This window comes from Elgaria multicarinata, chromosome 1 (assembly GCF_023053635.1).
Source record: "Elgaria multicarinata webbii isolate HBS135686 ecotype San Diego chromosome 1, rElgMul1.1.pri, whole genome shotgun sequence".
NCBI classification, from domain to species: domain Eukaryota; kingdom Metazoa; phylum Chordata; class Lepidosauria; order Squamata; family Anguidae; genus Elgaria; species Elgaria multicarinata.
In genome coordinates, this window is record NC_086171.1 from 129,331,168 (window position 1) to 129,347,100 (window position 15,933).

The 15,933-nt window shown below is 46.2% G+C and overlaps 1 protein-coding gene across 1 annotated transcript in view; it reads right to left on the reverse strand.

Annotated features, from left to right (window-relative positions):
* The window catches only part of LOC134405449 (calcium-activated chloride channel regulator 1-like), a 46,634-nt gene extending 40,579 nt beyond the window's left edge, over positions 1–6,055 (reverse strand). Inside the window, exons 1-2 of the mRNA XM_063136696.1 lie at positions 5,813–6,055; positions 3,968–4,108 (exon numbers count right to left, since the gene is read on the reverse strand). Coding sequence (XP_062992766.1) covers positions 3,968–4,108; positions 5,813–5,968 — 297 coding nt within the window. The 5' untranslated portion in view covers positions 5,969–6,055. The remainder of the gene's footprint in view (positions 1–3,967; positions 4,109–5,812) is intronic.
* Positions 6,056–15,933: the final 9,878 nt, after the last annotated feature.

The following is a 15,933-nucleotide window of genomic DNA, read 5'->3' on the forward strand; positions in this document are numbered from 1 at the left end:
AATGTGCAGAAAGATGACGAGGTTTGAAGAATTAGTAGTAAGTAAGGAGAAAGGAAAAGGAGGTAGTATAGTTTCAAAAGGATTAATGAGTGAAATATATAAAATATTGTTAGAGAAGGAGTTTAGAGAGAATACAGAGAAAATGATTTGGGAATCAGATTTGAAGATACAAATAGGGCGACAGAGCTGGGAGGGACTATGGAAACAAAGAGTGTTGAGAAGTTTATCAGTAAGAATAAAGGAGAATTATTTTAAAATTTTATGGAGGTGGTACCTAACCCCGGTTAGATTGAATAAGATAAGTGATCAACATTCAGCAAATTGTTGGAGAGGATGTGGGGAAAAAGGAACGTATTTACATATGTGGTGGCAATGCAAATATGTACAAAGATTATGGAAGATGGTGTTCTCAGAAATTGAAGAAATAGTGGGAATGAAAATAGAACAAACACCAAAAATAGCATTGCTGTCACTATTTGAAGATATAAAGTGTGGAAAAGGAACTATAGAGCTGATATCGAGTTTGTTGGTTGCAGCACGATTGATGATAGCTAGGAACTGGAAGATCCAAGGGGAATATTCTATTGAGGAATGGTATAAAGTAGTATGGGACATAGCCATTAATGATAAACTGACATGCAATATTAAGTGGAGAAAAGGCGTAACTAAAATAAATGAGTTCGAAGGAATCTGGAAACAGTTCCTAGTGTTCGTGTTTACTAAGGGAAGTGGGAAACCACCAGCAGAAGAAATGATTAGATTTTGGACTCAAGAATGATCCCGAGGTGGGGGGTGCACTTTTATGTTAAGAATGAAGATGTTGTAGTGTGATAAGGCATATGTAATAGTTTTTGATATTTGTACTCAACAATTATTCAATATGTATGCAGCAGATATTTGATGTATTTTTTTTTCTTATTGTGTTTGTTTCAGTTATATTTTGGAAATGTTTATCTATGTTTATATAGTGTTGAAAATGAATAAAAATTATTATAAAAAAAAAAAAAGAAGATGCACAGCTTTGCATGATCAAAAGAATGGATGAACGATTGTAAGTTCTTTTGCACTGGTGGACTATGAGGAAAAGACTTTAGGGGGGGATTTTAAAAATCATAAAAAATCAAGGGATGACCCAATCTGATTCAAATATGCTGAAAGCTCTCCTTAAGAGCTATAACTGTGCCAATTTTGATCTCTTTATCTTTAAAAATGAAGGCGCTGGTGGCAAGGAGGGTGCATTTTCCACATTTCTTTTAAGGTGAAAGTGCCTACTCAGGAGTAAGAACATAGAGTTCATTGGGACCTCTTCTTGCTCCAGAGGGACTGCTTATAACCCACATGCAAATTTAATCAATAGATTAATTGATTAATCAACTAAAACTCCTATCAGCTGCCACTGGAGGTTGCATAGTATTCCCCTTGTCACGCACTTCCAATTGCACAAAAGACTGCAGCTGCCTGGACATGCTTATTCACAGTTGCATCATGTTCATTTTAATGGGCTTGAACACCCTCCCTCACTCCCCCCCTTATGATGTTACCAATGCATCCCCCTCTCGCTTCCCACCCCCCAAAGCAAGTCATGAAGCAAAGGTGGAGGAACAAAAATACAATAGACCCTTCTTTTGTTCAACCCAGCAGCCAGGAAGCAGGAGGAGGAAAGGATTTGAATTGGAATTTAAAAACACCCGCTGGAGAAAAGGCATGCCCCTCTCTTTCGTCAGCAATACTACCCCTTGAAAACATGCCCACAGAACATTGGATTGAAAACAATGGATAAAAATACACTTTGAAGTTTGAGCGGTGTGCTTTCACATTGCTGGAAGAACTGGACTTTCTGCACGCCAAAAAACATCACTAAAAGAGAGAGAACAACCACAATCACAGCAGGACATGGTCGACATCATCCGAGTCCTTTGCATATAATGCACCATGACAGCAGACTATAACGCTGGTGTGATGGAGCTTTTGTATTAAGGCAGATGATATAATTGGGGCATCAAAATATCCAAAGCACAGCTCAGAAGATCTAGGGCACATGCCCAGGTTTGCTTCTCAGTAACAATGCTCAGGGCTCAGAAACAAATAATAGACAAGTTATCAAGTAAAAGGCAGAGGTAGGGCTTGAGCCTCAAATGCCACATCACATATCTACCCCCACAAAGCACTCCATACCCATTTCACACACAAGCAAAACACTCATCCATACTCAAGCAGTCTTTCCCCACCCCCTCTAACACCTGAGGTTGTTCCCTACCACCTCTAAGTTATACCTCTTCTTTTTCTGGATGTTGCAGCCCCCCTTCTATTTTCTAAAAATGTCTCTATGGCCCATTGGGCTTAGCAGCATTCTTGGAAATGAAGATGGCACTTGGGCCCCTTCACTTTAGTTTTCAGTTACACCAGCTTCCAAATAAATATTTTTAGAAATATCAGGACACCAGGTGAGTTTAAAGGGAGGAGTCTGAGGACACAATGCTCCCCCCCCCAATATATAGAGTAAGAATAATGTAAGAAGAGGAGTGCAGCATCAGGCCCAGGGTGTAACTAGTGCAGCATCCTGTTTACAACAATGGCTTTCCTATCAATGTACTTTCTGGAAGTCCACAGAAAGGACCTGATAGCAACAAAGCCCTATTTACCCCACTCTCCCATCTTAGATTCAGAGATATACAGCCTGCACATGAACCCGAAGGTACATTCAGGGCCAGCACGACCATTAGGCTAACTAGGCAGCCACCTAGGGCACAGACCTCAGAGGGGCACAGTCTGTAGGCCTGAGGCTCAGCCCCCATTCCTTCCCTTCTGCTGCCCTAGGCAACCCCAGCTGAGCCCCGCTTCTGCCGGCCTGGGCAACAGGAGGATAGGAAAGGCTGCTGAAGGTCCCAGCAAAGGCCCATGGGGAGTGGCTTGTTTCCCATGCTGGTGGGAGCGCCTAGCAAGCAAAGCCCCTTCGGGAACCCAACGAAGCTGCTGCCTGCCTGCCCCACCATTGCTGGAGGTGTGGCAGGCGGGGGTCCCATGCTGCTCACCAGCATCTTGGGTGCCTGCATGGGAGGGGGGCACTCCGTGGCCAGGCTGTCTCCCCATCCATCCACCCAACCCTGCCCAGTGCTGCCCCCTGCTGGCTGCTCATCACCAGAGCCGCCCCAGTTTCCTGCCTCAGGTGGAACAGGAAGGGCTGCACCATTGCAAGACCCACTCAAGTGGAAGGAGGAAGGAAGGGAAGGGGAAGGATGGGCTGCCCACGGAGTATTCCCAGCCCGGCTGCATTGCTGAGCCCCCACCCAACATGCCAGTAAGAGCAGGGCAGGCAGGGGCGCTGAGGGGCCCTCGGGCAAGGCAAGGCGGGGTGCGGCTGTGAGCCCAGGAGGTGCGGCGGCTGCAAGCTAGGTGGAAGGCAGGAGGCGAGGAGGGGCGAGGCGAGGTGAGGCAGGGCGGGGTGGGGCGGGGGCGGGCTCCTCTCCTCCCCCCATCAAGGGCGCCATCTGGATGCCATGGACTACAGCACCCACAGGCCCCAACCTGGGCTAGCTGGGGGTGATGGTATTTGTGATCCAGCGCACCTGGAGGGCATGAGGGTCAATTTTGGGGTGGGGTGGGGTGCAAGTAGCTTGCCTTGCCTAGGGTCTGGTGCCGGCCCTGGGTACATTCATTTCTTATCACTACAAGCCATTGCTAGAGTTTCTCTAACCCCCTTTAAAGCCATCATCACATCTATAACAAGATTAAATAGCGTACTGCCCAGTTGTATGCATGTTTATTCAGAAGTAAATCGCCCTGTATTTAAAGGATTTTAGAAGCTGGTGTCCCTCCAAGAGTCAGTAATGACTCAGTGCTTGCACGAGAGGTTCCTTTCCTTTTCCAAGTGTGTATCATATTGTAGTCATAATTTTGTAATGTTTGCTCCAGCGTTCTTTAAAATAGCACAAATACATTTACATTTTAAAGAATTCTCTGCACTGACCTTTTCATAGGATTCTGTGGTTACTCTTTGATATTCAGATTTGGATGCCCATGTTAAAGGAATTATAACTTTTACAGTCTTGAGATAAAACCTTTGCTTTGTGGCACTGAAGAGATAAGCAGAAGCCTCTTTCACCATACTCTAACAGGGAAAGAAACAAACAAAAAGCACATTATGTAGTTTAGAGCTGTGTTCAGTCAATGGTTAGTATTTGCAATTGGATATATAGAATTTGAATTCACATCTTTCCCCCTTCCCAAAGCTAGCATTCATCCTTTGAGAAGCTGGGAGGGGGGCACATTTTCCTGAACCGAATCTCCTGGAATCTGGTAGACTCAATTCACACAGTTAAATTGGGTATGTATTTTTTCAGATCCTCCTGTGCCTTTAATAGGAGCTGGACACACTGGAATTTATTTAGTACGTAAAGCTGTTCCTGTGGAGAAAAGCGGTGCCCCTATGCCTATTGAATTCCTGTGGTGTCACATACTGTTAAAGGTACAGGAATGACTTGGATTCAGACTATGTTTGTTGATCTCAGGTCCTGACTTAACTCAAATCTTGACTTAAATCAAGTCCCATTGATTTTGATAGGAACTCAGTGCAACCAGCTTAGTCTGGATCCAGCCTGATGTGTTTTATTCTTTGTTTGATTATGCTTTTATTTGTAAGCCAGCCTAAAAATATTTTTCTTAAAAATAAATACAGAAATAAATAAACATGTGATATATACATGTGATCTAAAGTAACAGGGTTACTTTAGAAGTTTGAAAAGGGGCTGTTGGTAAGTTGCCGCTTTTAAACACCAAAATAGTTAACCTACGTGCGTATCACCTGCTCACCTGAAGTTTGGTACATACATAGCCAGTATGCTCTGGTTAGTAGCGAAGCCTGTAAATGGGACATCTTCACATCTAAAACCTGTCCAAAATGTGCCTCGGAGTACAGGCTGGTATTCTTTCTGGAGCAGAGCAAGCATAACCACCTGCGGGATGGACTATTGGGTTCAAGGAGTTCAGTTGCCCCTTTGTGGTGATTATCATTCCTTCTATTTCTGATGTTCAGGCTGTGAGTCCTGTTGCTTATGTAGCCAAAACAGCACCATCCATACAAAAGAAGGAGGTATCAGCAGGACTGGGGCAATTTTTAAGGTTTTCCATAGCATGAAAATAAAGATTTAGGACAGTAATCTTAAAGGGGAGAGATCCCCAAAACAGTCTGAGACTGGCCATGCTCAGCAGCTAAGGAAAAACAGAAAATCAGGTAGGAGGGGAATCCTAGAACAGGGAACACCTGACTGACTGGAACAGTGAACAGGACCATTCCACAATGCAACCTTTTCTTGCAGGTCTCACTCAGACACTTGAATGAGGCAGGTGGAAAGAGCAGAGGGAGGAAGAAAATTCCAAGTAGCAGCCTGGAACAGACATCTCTGGTTATAGAATTCAAGCTGAATTTACTAGAATATCATAAGCTAGGGTGTCCATATGAAAAGGAGCACAGGGCTCCCATATCTTTAACGTTGTAGAGAAAAGGGAATTTCAGCAGGTGTCATTTGTAGGCACGCAGCACCTGGTGAAATGTCCTCTTCATCACAACAGTTAAAGCTGCAGGAGCCTTGCCATCTTGACCAGATACAAAAGAGGGCAGGGCTCCTGCAGCTTCAATGGCTGTGATGAAGAGGGAATTTCACCAGGTTCTTCATATATACAAATAACACCTGCTGAAAATCCCCTTTTCTACACAACTGTTAAAGATAGAGGAGCCCTGACCTCCTTTCCATATGGTCACCCTACATAAGCTGGCCAAGCCACTACTGGCAACATTGCTATGTTAATATCTTACCTCTAGGTTGTCAATGATTTTGTCGTTTTCAGGTACGGCAGGGTTAATCGCAACAACAATATCTTCAAATCCACCATTGTTGAGCTTTATCATAGTACTTGTCACCCCATGTAGTATCACCAACACCATTAAAAGTAGCCATCGATTAAAAGCCATCTTTGCTTGTGCCACTTATACCAAACTGGCTGAGAGAAATAATGGCACAGCAGGCTATTTATGCAAGTGCTTTTATATGCCCAGAAACTCTCTGGGTGGTTGCTTTTTTGACAGGATGTTGACCTGCCAAGGGAACTCAGCTCTTTTTTAGTATAAATAGTCTCTTTGCAGGATGATATAAACAAGAACGTGCCAGCATTTCTGGAGAAGTTGAAACGAAAGTTAATCATGACTTCACTTTCTCTTTTGCTTTAGAACTAAGCACCCCCTGAACAGAAGAAATGCACACTTATCCTGATGATGGGACTAAGGTTCTCTACCAGCTGTATTATCTTTGCTGACATAGTAAATCTGTAGTGAAATGAGAAAAAGTGTGATATCTTTTAATTCCACTGAAGTTACAAACCTAAGAACCAAAGTAGACACGTTGGAGAATGAAGATTATGATATTCCACAGTTTATCTTTTACTAATTAGCATATCCATAGAGCTTTTTCTGTGGAGAAACTATTTAACTCTTTCCTTACATGTCTTTCCCCTAATCTACTATGAGTTCTGGGAGAAAAAGAGAGTCTGGTACAGGACAGACATGTGTGTGTGTGTATATATACATCCCTCATTGCTAATTACAGGGAATACGTCCGTGTTCCCTGTAGTTAATTGCTAATTACAGGGAACACGGCTGTGTTCCCTGTAGTTAAGGATGCTCAGTAAAAAGAGCATTCCACCATGATAAAAGGAGTTATTGGAGGGTGGGTCAACCTAGCATCCTAAAATGAAAAATATTTCATCAATCTTTCTGAAACGGAGTACTGCCAGAAAGAAATGCTGGTTTTACATACCCTGCACGTTTCAAGAAGATTGATGGAATATTGAGGGCAGGATGTCACTTTAAATGACAAAAGGGGGGGAAGCATCTCTGTTCCAAACTGGCACAGAAATGCTTCCGGGTTGGCGACCATTTTTTTGCGCACTAATAGTGGCAAATTTGAAGCCTCCCCATGCAATCCATTAGTAGGATTGCATTGCCCTATCCTCCCTATTGATGGAATGGCCTTTCTTTTTTCAAAAGACCATTCCATCAATTTTTAATTTATATTTTAAAATCCCCATGTTTCCCTATGGGGAATCTGATAAGCTAATGCATGCGCCTCAGATTCCCCAGAGGGTAGCCCAGGCCCGCCACTGCTGCAGAAGGCAAGTGAAGTGGGGGGTTGCCTGGGCCTGCCGGGGGGGGGGGCGGCGGCGGGCCCAGGCAGGACGGGACAGGAGTACTTACCTGCTCGGGCAGCAGCAGGCATGGGTTAAAATGGAGCCCCCGGCTCCACCCAAAAATTGGGCCCTTGCTTCCGGGTGGAGCCAGGGACTCAATTTAAACCCGGGCCTGCTACTGCCGGAGAAGGTAAGTGAAGTGGGGAAGGGGTTGCCTGGGCCTGCTGTGACAGGGGTGGCTACCTTCTCTGGCAGCGGCGGACCCAGTAGCCCGGGCCCGCCGCTGCCGCAGAAAGTAAGTGAAGTGGGGGGGTTGCCTGGACCCGCCGGGGGCGGCGGCGGCGGCAGGCCCAGGTGGGATGGGGGGGGCACTTGCCTGCTCCAGCGGCGGCAGGCCCGGGTTAAAATGGAGCCCCCGGCTCCACCCGGAAGCAAGCCCAAAAATTGGGCCCTTCCTTCCGGGTGGAGCCAGGGACTCAATTTAAACCCGGGCCTGCTACCACCGGAGAAAGTAAGTGAAGTGGGGAGGGGGGTTGCCTGGGCCTGCTGCCGCTGCAGTTTGTGCGGCGGCGGGCTCAGGTAGGATGGGGGATGGTCTACTTGCTCCGGCGGCGGCGAGCCTAGTAGTCTGGGCCCTCCGGAGAAGGTAACAAGTGGCTCAGGCAAGACAGAGGTTGGTCTACCTTCTCTGGAGTCAGCAGGCCTGGTAGCCCAGGCCCGCCAGAGAAGGTAACTGAAGTGGGGCGGGGGTTGCCTGGGCCCACCGTCCCGACTGACCAACTTCAGTTACCTTCTCTGGAGGGTCGGGGCTACCAGACCTGCTGCTGCCGGAGAAGGTAGGCCAACCCCCCCATCCCGCCTGAGCCACTTCAGTTACCTTCTCCGGTGGGCCCGGGCTACCAGGCCCGCTGCCGCCAGAGAAGGTAGACCACCGCCCCATCTTGCCTGAGCCCGCCGCTGCACAAACGGCGGTGGCAGGCCAAGGCAACCCCCGCCCCACTTCAGTTACCTTCTCCGGAGGGCTCGGGCTTGAATCTGTCGGCGCTGGGCTTGAATTGAGCCCCTGGCTCCACCAGGAAGGAAGGCCGCAGGTACGGCCCTGCTTCTGGTTGGGCCAGGGTGCTCAGTTCAAGCCTGGGCACAGCGCTGATGGAGCAGGTAAGTGAAGTGGGCAGGGGGTGAGCTTGCCTGGATCTGCTGCCGCCGCACTCTGTACGGTGGCAGCGGAGCCAGGTAAGGGGACAGGCCAGGGTGGGTGGTTCTTACCTGCTCCGTGTCAGCCGGGTGTGGTCTTGAATCAAGTTCCCTGGTGAAATCAGAAGGAAGGCCGCACCTGCGGCCTTGCTTCCTGGTTGACCAGGGAGCTCAATTCAAGCCCAGGCCCGACAGCAACAGAGCAGGTAAGTGGTGTGGGAGGGGGCGTTAAGTGTGGGGGGGCTTTTAAATCTCAGACGTGCCTATTACATATGACTTGGAAGTCACATGTAATAGCCACATCAGAGATTTAAATGCATTTTAAAATATTGCTTCCAAAAACTGCATTTGCCTTGTATGCTGCAACCTTACACGGTTAGCTCACATTGAGAAATCCATCCAAAAGGTTAGCTTCTTTCCACCTGCCTATTCCAAAGTACATCCAAGTCATATGGGATATGTGCTTTGTGATAGCCAGGTGGAAAGAAGCTAATCTTTTGGATGCATTTCTCAATGTGAACTAACCGTGTAAGGTTGCAGCACACAAGGCAAATGCAGTTTTTGGAAGCAGTATTTTAAAATGCATTTAAATCTGTGATGTGGCTATTACATGTGACTTCCAAGTCACATGTAATAGGTACGTATGAGATTTAAAAGATATCTGGTCATCCGTTATACAAAGCCATGAAATTCAATAAACAAAAAACCTACGGTTTATAAAACAACGTTAAGGGCAACCAGGATGATCAGGGGTCTGGAAACAAAGCACTATGAAGAGAGACTGAAAGAACTGGGCATGTTTAGCCTGGAGAAGAGAAGATTGAGGGGAGACATGATAGCACTCTTCAAATACTTAAAAGGTTGTCACACAGAGGAGGGCCAGGATCTCTTCTCGATCCTCCCAGAGTGCAGGACACAGAATAACGGGCTCAAGTTAAAGGAAGCCAGATTCCAGCTGGACATCAGGAAAAACTTCCTGACTGTTAGAGCAGTGCAACAATGGAATCAGTTGCCTAGGGAGGTTGTGGGCTCTCCCACACTAGAGGCCTTCAAGAGGCAGCTGGACAAGCATCTGTCGGGGATGCTTTAGGGTGGATTCCTGCATTGAGCAGGGGGCTGGACTCGATGGCCTTGTAGGCCCCTTCCAACTCTGCTATTCTATGATGTACACTTTTCCACCAAGCACCAAAAAGCGGGGAAATTGGGAGTTAAGGCTCACTAGCCTTAACGCCACATCCTCCCTAAGGAGGCAGAAAGTACCAGTGAAATTCTCATTTTCCCAAAGCAGATAAACCATGAGGACAGGATAGAGAGTAGGATATGCAGAGGTGACTGTGGGGTTGTGGAAAACTGATGACGAACAACTTAGAGCCACTTACTTCTTTTTTTGTTCAGAGCAGCCCTTCCCCAACCTGGTGCCCTCCAAAGGTGTTGGACTACGATGATGGAGCAGGTAAGAAACCCTCTCTCCTGCCTAGCCCTGCTGCCAGGTAAGCCCCACCCCACTTACCTGCTCCATCGTCGCTGGGCCCAGGCTTGAACTGAGCGCCCTGGTCCACCCAGAAGCTCAATTCAAGTCTGGGCCCGGTGACGACAGAGCAGGTAAGAAACCCCCCTCCCGCCTGGACCCGCTGCCGCCGCTGTACAGACTACGGCGGCGGCGGCTCCAGGCAAGCCCCCACCCACCCCCCACTTACCTGCTCCGTCGTCGCTGGGCCCGGGCTTGAATCGAGCACCCTGGTCCACCCAGAAGCAAGTCCGCACCTGCAACCTTGCTTCTGGGTGGACCCGGGGGCTCGATTCAAGCCCACGCCTGGCCATGACGGAGAAGGTAAGTGGTGGGATGTGGGGGGGCTTGCCTGGAGCTGCCGCCCCTGCAGTTCGTGCAGCAGAGGCTCCAGGTAAGGGGCCAGGCAGGAGGGGGGTTGCCTGGAGCTGCCGCAGTTTGTGCAGCGGTGGCAGCAGGTCCAGGTAAGGGGCCAGGTGGCAGGGGGGGTTCTTACCTGCTCCGTCGTCGCCTGGCCCAGGCTTGAATAGAGCCCCTGGGTCCACCCAGAAGCAAGGCTGCAGGTGTGGCCTTGCTTCCGGGTGCACCAGGGCGCTCAGTTCAAGCCCGGGCCCAGCGACGACAGAGCAGGTAAGTGTGGTGGGGTAGGGTGGGGGCTTGCCTGGAGCCGCCGCCCTACATTCCCCATCCTGCTGTCCCAGCATTCCTGACCATGGGACATACTGACTTGCAATGATAGGAATTGTAGTCCAACACCTTTGGAGGGCACCAGGTTGGGGAAGGGCTGCTCTAAACAAAAAAAGAAGTAGGTGGCTCTAAGTTGTTCGTCATCAGTTTTCCACAACCCCACAGTCACCTCTGCATATCCTATTCTCCATCCTGTCCTCATGGTTTATCTGCTTTGGCAGAATGAGAATTTCACTGGTACTTTCTGCCTCCTTAGGGAGGATGTAGCGTTAAGGCTGGCGAGCCTTAACTCCCAATTTCCCCGCTTTTTGGTGCTTGGTGGAAAAGTGTACATCCTTAATGTTGTTTTATAAACCGTAGGTTTTTTATTTATTGAATAGTAGCTAGTAGATGATGGGGGATTTTTGGATTCTGAAATTCTTCAAGTAGAAGTCAGACTTGGTAAATCTCTCATCTATAGGAAACTGTAGTAAATCCATGATTTGCTTTCTTCAAACCATCTTTATTTGCTCAAAATCAAAGTTCACTGTAAAACAGGAGAGAGAAAAACAACTCCACAATAAAGGATCAAATAATCTCACCACTGATAAAAATGAGTTTTCAGAATTCCATCTAATTGTAAAAGCAGATGTTACTGATAACAAAACTTGATACATAGCATATTTGTTCTGATCATGCAAAATCATATTTTTTTCTCAAAATCTCACATCTCAGGCCAAGAAAGAAAACCAGATATGAATTTCTCACTTAGCATTCTATACAATAATAATGATAAATATCCTCCACCTCTCCCCACCCTCAGACACAGTCCTGGCAAACTTTAAAGAGCCTTTCTTCTGCAAAGTAAGCAGAGACCGAAGTTTGAAAGTGCTACTTCGTAAAAGCCTTAATTCGCCTTCATATTAATAATATCTATCTATCTATCTATCAGTGACCTTAAAAGTTCTGAATCATAAAGACAACTTCATGTGCTGCACCAACTCAAGCACTTTCAACGTCTGGCTAAAACACATATTTAAAAGGTATTTTCCTTTTAAGGACACCAGCTTTGATATAATAGAATGTGAACTCAGATATACTATAATTAATAGTTTTTATGTTAGATGACATGGCAAATAGGAATACAGAGTTTACATTCACATGGATGCTACAGAGAGAACATGTAACTCAAGCAGATGCTTCACAAAACTAATTCCTACACAGACATCAGTTCTATGGAGGAAATAAAATGTTAAATGAGGGATGAATTTAAAAAAAACCATTATTCTCCACAGGAGTCAATTATATGATGTTGTGGTGCATGTGAAACATTCCTTGGTGGTTGCTGCTAGGAATTTATTTATTTATTTATTTTATTATATTTCTATACCACCCAATAGCCAGAATGTTACCAATGACAAGGAGCTGCTGCTGAAATTGGCATCCCCATGTTGAGGTCTCTTCCACTCTATTCATAGCATGTAGATATATCTGCCCTGTGTTGTGATGTCATGACATCGGGTTTCTCCACCCATATCACTGGCAGCTTGTGGGGGTAGGGAAGTGCCCAACATACTGACATCAAAATACAGGGTATTTTGGATGGAGACGGAGAGGACAATATGGGGATGCAATTTTTAATAGCATTCCCATGTCACCCAAAAAGCATGATTCTGCCCTCTATCTCTTATACAAAAATTAAACTACAGCACTTCTTCAGTTTGTCCTGTTCATTTTAAAAGGATGCCATTTCAATAAATGAACACAAGATTATTTTCATTTGTTCATAAGGACATCAGAAGAGCCATGCTGGACACGACCAAGGGCCTCTCTAGTCCAGCATTCTGTTCACACAATGGCAGGGCCGGTGCCAGACTATTTTGCGCCCTAGGCAAGGTGAGCTACTTTCACACACCCCAAAAAATGCCAACGTTGATTTTTAAGAACATATGTTTCCTGGAAAAAATAAGAAGCACAAAACTTGAAACTGCTAAATTTATTTTAAAGTGCAAGAAATACGTCATGCCAATTATAGCAAACAAATTGGAAAGAACGTCTATGGGTCTAAAATGCATTATTTAATAGGAATATCACCTCCAAATCATCCCCCCCCCAACGCACACATGCGCGCACACATATGCATCACTCACTCCAAACAAACACACGCATGAACACATGCATTCACTCAAAGACCCCATGCATCCCATTCACCCATATATTCTCTCTCTCTCTTCCGGGCGCGTTCCGGAAGTTCGAACGTGGAGCCACCCCCCCACCCGTGTCCCTGGCTTCGCTTCGGCTGGGCAGGCGCGGGGCACCATCTCGCCCGCCCAGGCCCAGTTGAATCCTCGGGCCGGCTCACAGCCAACGCGTGTGAGTGCTGCGCTGTGCCCGGTGCCCCTCTTAGCTTGGCGCTCTAGGCAGCCGCCTGAGTGGCCTCTATGGTAGCATCGGCCCTGCACAATGGCCAACCAGCTGTTGACCAGGAACCCACAAGCTGGACAAGAGTGCAACAGCACCCTCCCACCCATGTTCTCCAGCAGCTGGTACCAGAGGTAGCACATAGCCATCAGGACTAGTAGCCATTGATAGCATTCTCCAGGAATTTGTGAACTCCCCTTTTAAAGGCATCCAAGTTGGTGGCCACCACTACGTCTTGTGATAGCAAATCTCATAGTTTAACAATACACTGTGCAAAGAAATACTTCCTTTTATCTTGAATTGCCCACCAATCCCCAGGTTCTAGTATTATGAGAGAGGGAGAAGAACTGTCTCCCTGTCCACTTTCTTCTTCACACCATGCATAATTTTGTACATCTCTGCGATGTCTCCCCTTACTTATCATTTCCCCAAGCAAAACAATCCCAGTTGTTGTAACCTCCCTCACAGGGGAGTTGCTCCAGCTTCTTGATCATTTTAGTTGCCCCACTCTGCACTTTTTCTAGCTCTTAAACAACCCTCTCACAACCCATGCTTTGTTCTAGGGTTATGTGAAGGTTATTTAATTAACTCACACTCACCAGGTTCACATGACAGGACAACCCCCAAGTGGGGGTTGGATATACAAAATGACAGCCACATATACCACAGTCTCACCATGTTTTAAATAATCCACAATGGGCTGTTATGTTGTGCAAACCGGCCCATTACATCCACAGTCCTTAAAACAATCTTATGCTATATTCAGGTTTATTGTTCCTAACATCATGGACAGCTAGCTAAGGTTTGTTTGCATGTGTTTGCATGTAGTGGTGCAGCTACATAATTTAAGACTCTGGACTTTATGGTCATACAGCTCACCCCCACTTAGATGGCAATAATGTGTATTCCATCCCTTGTGAAGCACACAATGAACATTCCTTCCCCGACCACCACTCCATGCTTTACAACTACTAGTTCAGTAGTGGATCATGGCATTACTTTTGTAGAAGTGAATTGCAATTATGTGGGACTGAAGGAAAGACATTCTGTACATGCTTAGTGGCACTCATCTTGTTATTTCACATATCAACATTAAAAGGAAGTTCTTCCCATGAAAGTTTTCTTTACCTCCTTACTTCTCTAGTCTTGTCTGCTATTCTGTGCACACTTACTTGGGAGTAAGTACCATTTAAAACAATGGGCTTACTTCTGAGTAATCATACATAGGATAGGGCTGTCTCTTGTTTTCACACTCGCCTTCCCCCTCACAGTAGTAAATCTTGACTTACAGCTACTGCAGCTGGCATTCCCAAAGGATCAGGGCAGGCCTTAGGATAAAAAGTGCCCTGGGCGAGTAGTGTCTTTGGTGCCTCCCCATAGTCAGTTTTGCAGGGCCACTCAGAAGATTTATGGGGCCTGGTGCAGTCACTCAAAACCTTGCTCTCTTAGCAGTGTACTACAGTTTGCACAAGCCAAAGTTTGAAAAGACGCACTCCCAGCAGTGACAGTGCACTTTGCAACACAGCAGAACTATCACGGGTTTTACTTATCATATTTTTTTTGTTTGGAGCAATTCCTATCTTTTGGTGAACATTATTTATTTTAGAAAATCCTTTCTTTTTATCTTTAAAAATAATAAAGAAAAGTTATAAACAAAAATGGTATCCAGCTGACCTCTTACAATGCACAGCTTTATTTTATTATTATTTAAATAGTGCTTAGAGTTTACAGTATTCAAAGTGCTAAATGCTTGGTGACATTGTCTCAAAAGAAGGCCGCGTTCTACTGATTTTTACCTAGTATAAATGACATCAGATTGGAAATTGGGGGGAAACACCACCACCGTACTTTAAAGCTAATTGAAGGAAGATCATTCTCGTATTTAGTACCCAAACAACCTGTAGAACCTTGAAAGAAAGGTTACAGACACAATTGCTTTTTGTTACCCGAGCACTCCAGACAGTGAATTAAAAAAGCAAAACCACGGCCACTGAGTTCAGCTCGGTGTCCAGTGGCGACCACCCAGCTCGCACAATCTTAGGGCCGTCCCTGATTTCAGTGAAAGGAAAAGGTAGGGAAGAAGAGAGAGAGAGAGAGAGAGAGAGAGGCTTCAGTTTCTTGCAAAGGGAATGCTTTGAATAAGATAATCCTGTGAAATGCTACCAGCAGAAGTGGGGTCATAACAGCTAAAAATAAAAATAAAGAAAATTCGGCAAAAGCAGCAAAAAGCCCAGAGGAGGGAATTTCCTGGCAGTTGGAAGAATTAGGAAGATCGGATACTTTGTTTGATGAATTGCAGCAGTGGCTCCGGCAGAAATGGCTTCAACCCTGCTTGACTGATGCTGGGCAGTGAAGTTCTTGTGAACACCTAGAGGGTAGTGATGGGGTGATATGGAGGACAGGAAGGAAGTGGTATCTCAGCCAGAACACAACTGTTTTTCATTGAGCTCCATCAGACGAGCATTTTATTGCACGCTTGTTACTGGGCACTCGCAGATTTTCGTTGGTCCCTATCATGACATTGTCTGCCTCCTGCATGCCTTCTGGCCCTTCTAGCTTTCTTCACATGACAAAAAAACCCACCCCAGTAAGTCTGACTTATTTTTAAAGACAGAACTTGCCGCTATCTCCTGCTGTGTACAGGAGAAGCAGCAGGATCAAAACAGCCCACTGAAAGGGCCACGTGCAAGTTGTTTACTTCCTCTTTCAAAAGAGGAAGTAATGAGGGACAAATGCGCGGGTGGAGAAGCCACGGGAAACAAACGCGATTTTCCCCTGTGTGATGACACTCATTGACAGAAGCCCCTCAACCTTCCTGCCTGGCTATGTCACCCCAGACACCTATGCAAGAACCATCCAATCAGAGTCCATAGACTGGTTTGCAATCCCCTCCCTCTCTCACTGATTGACTATTTCTCCCCTCAAGCTGTTAGAAAGGGTGTTCTGAATGTTCCTCTGTTAGTATC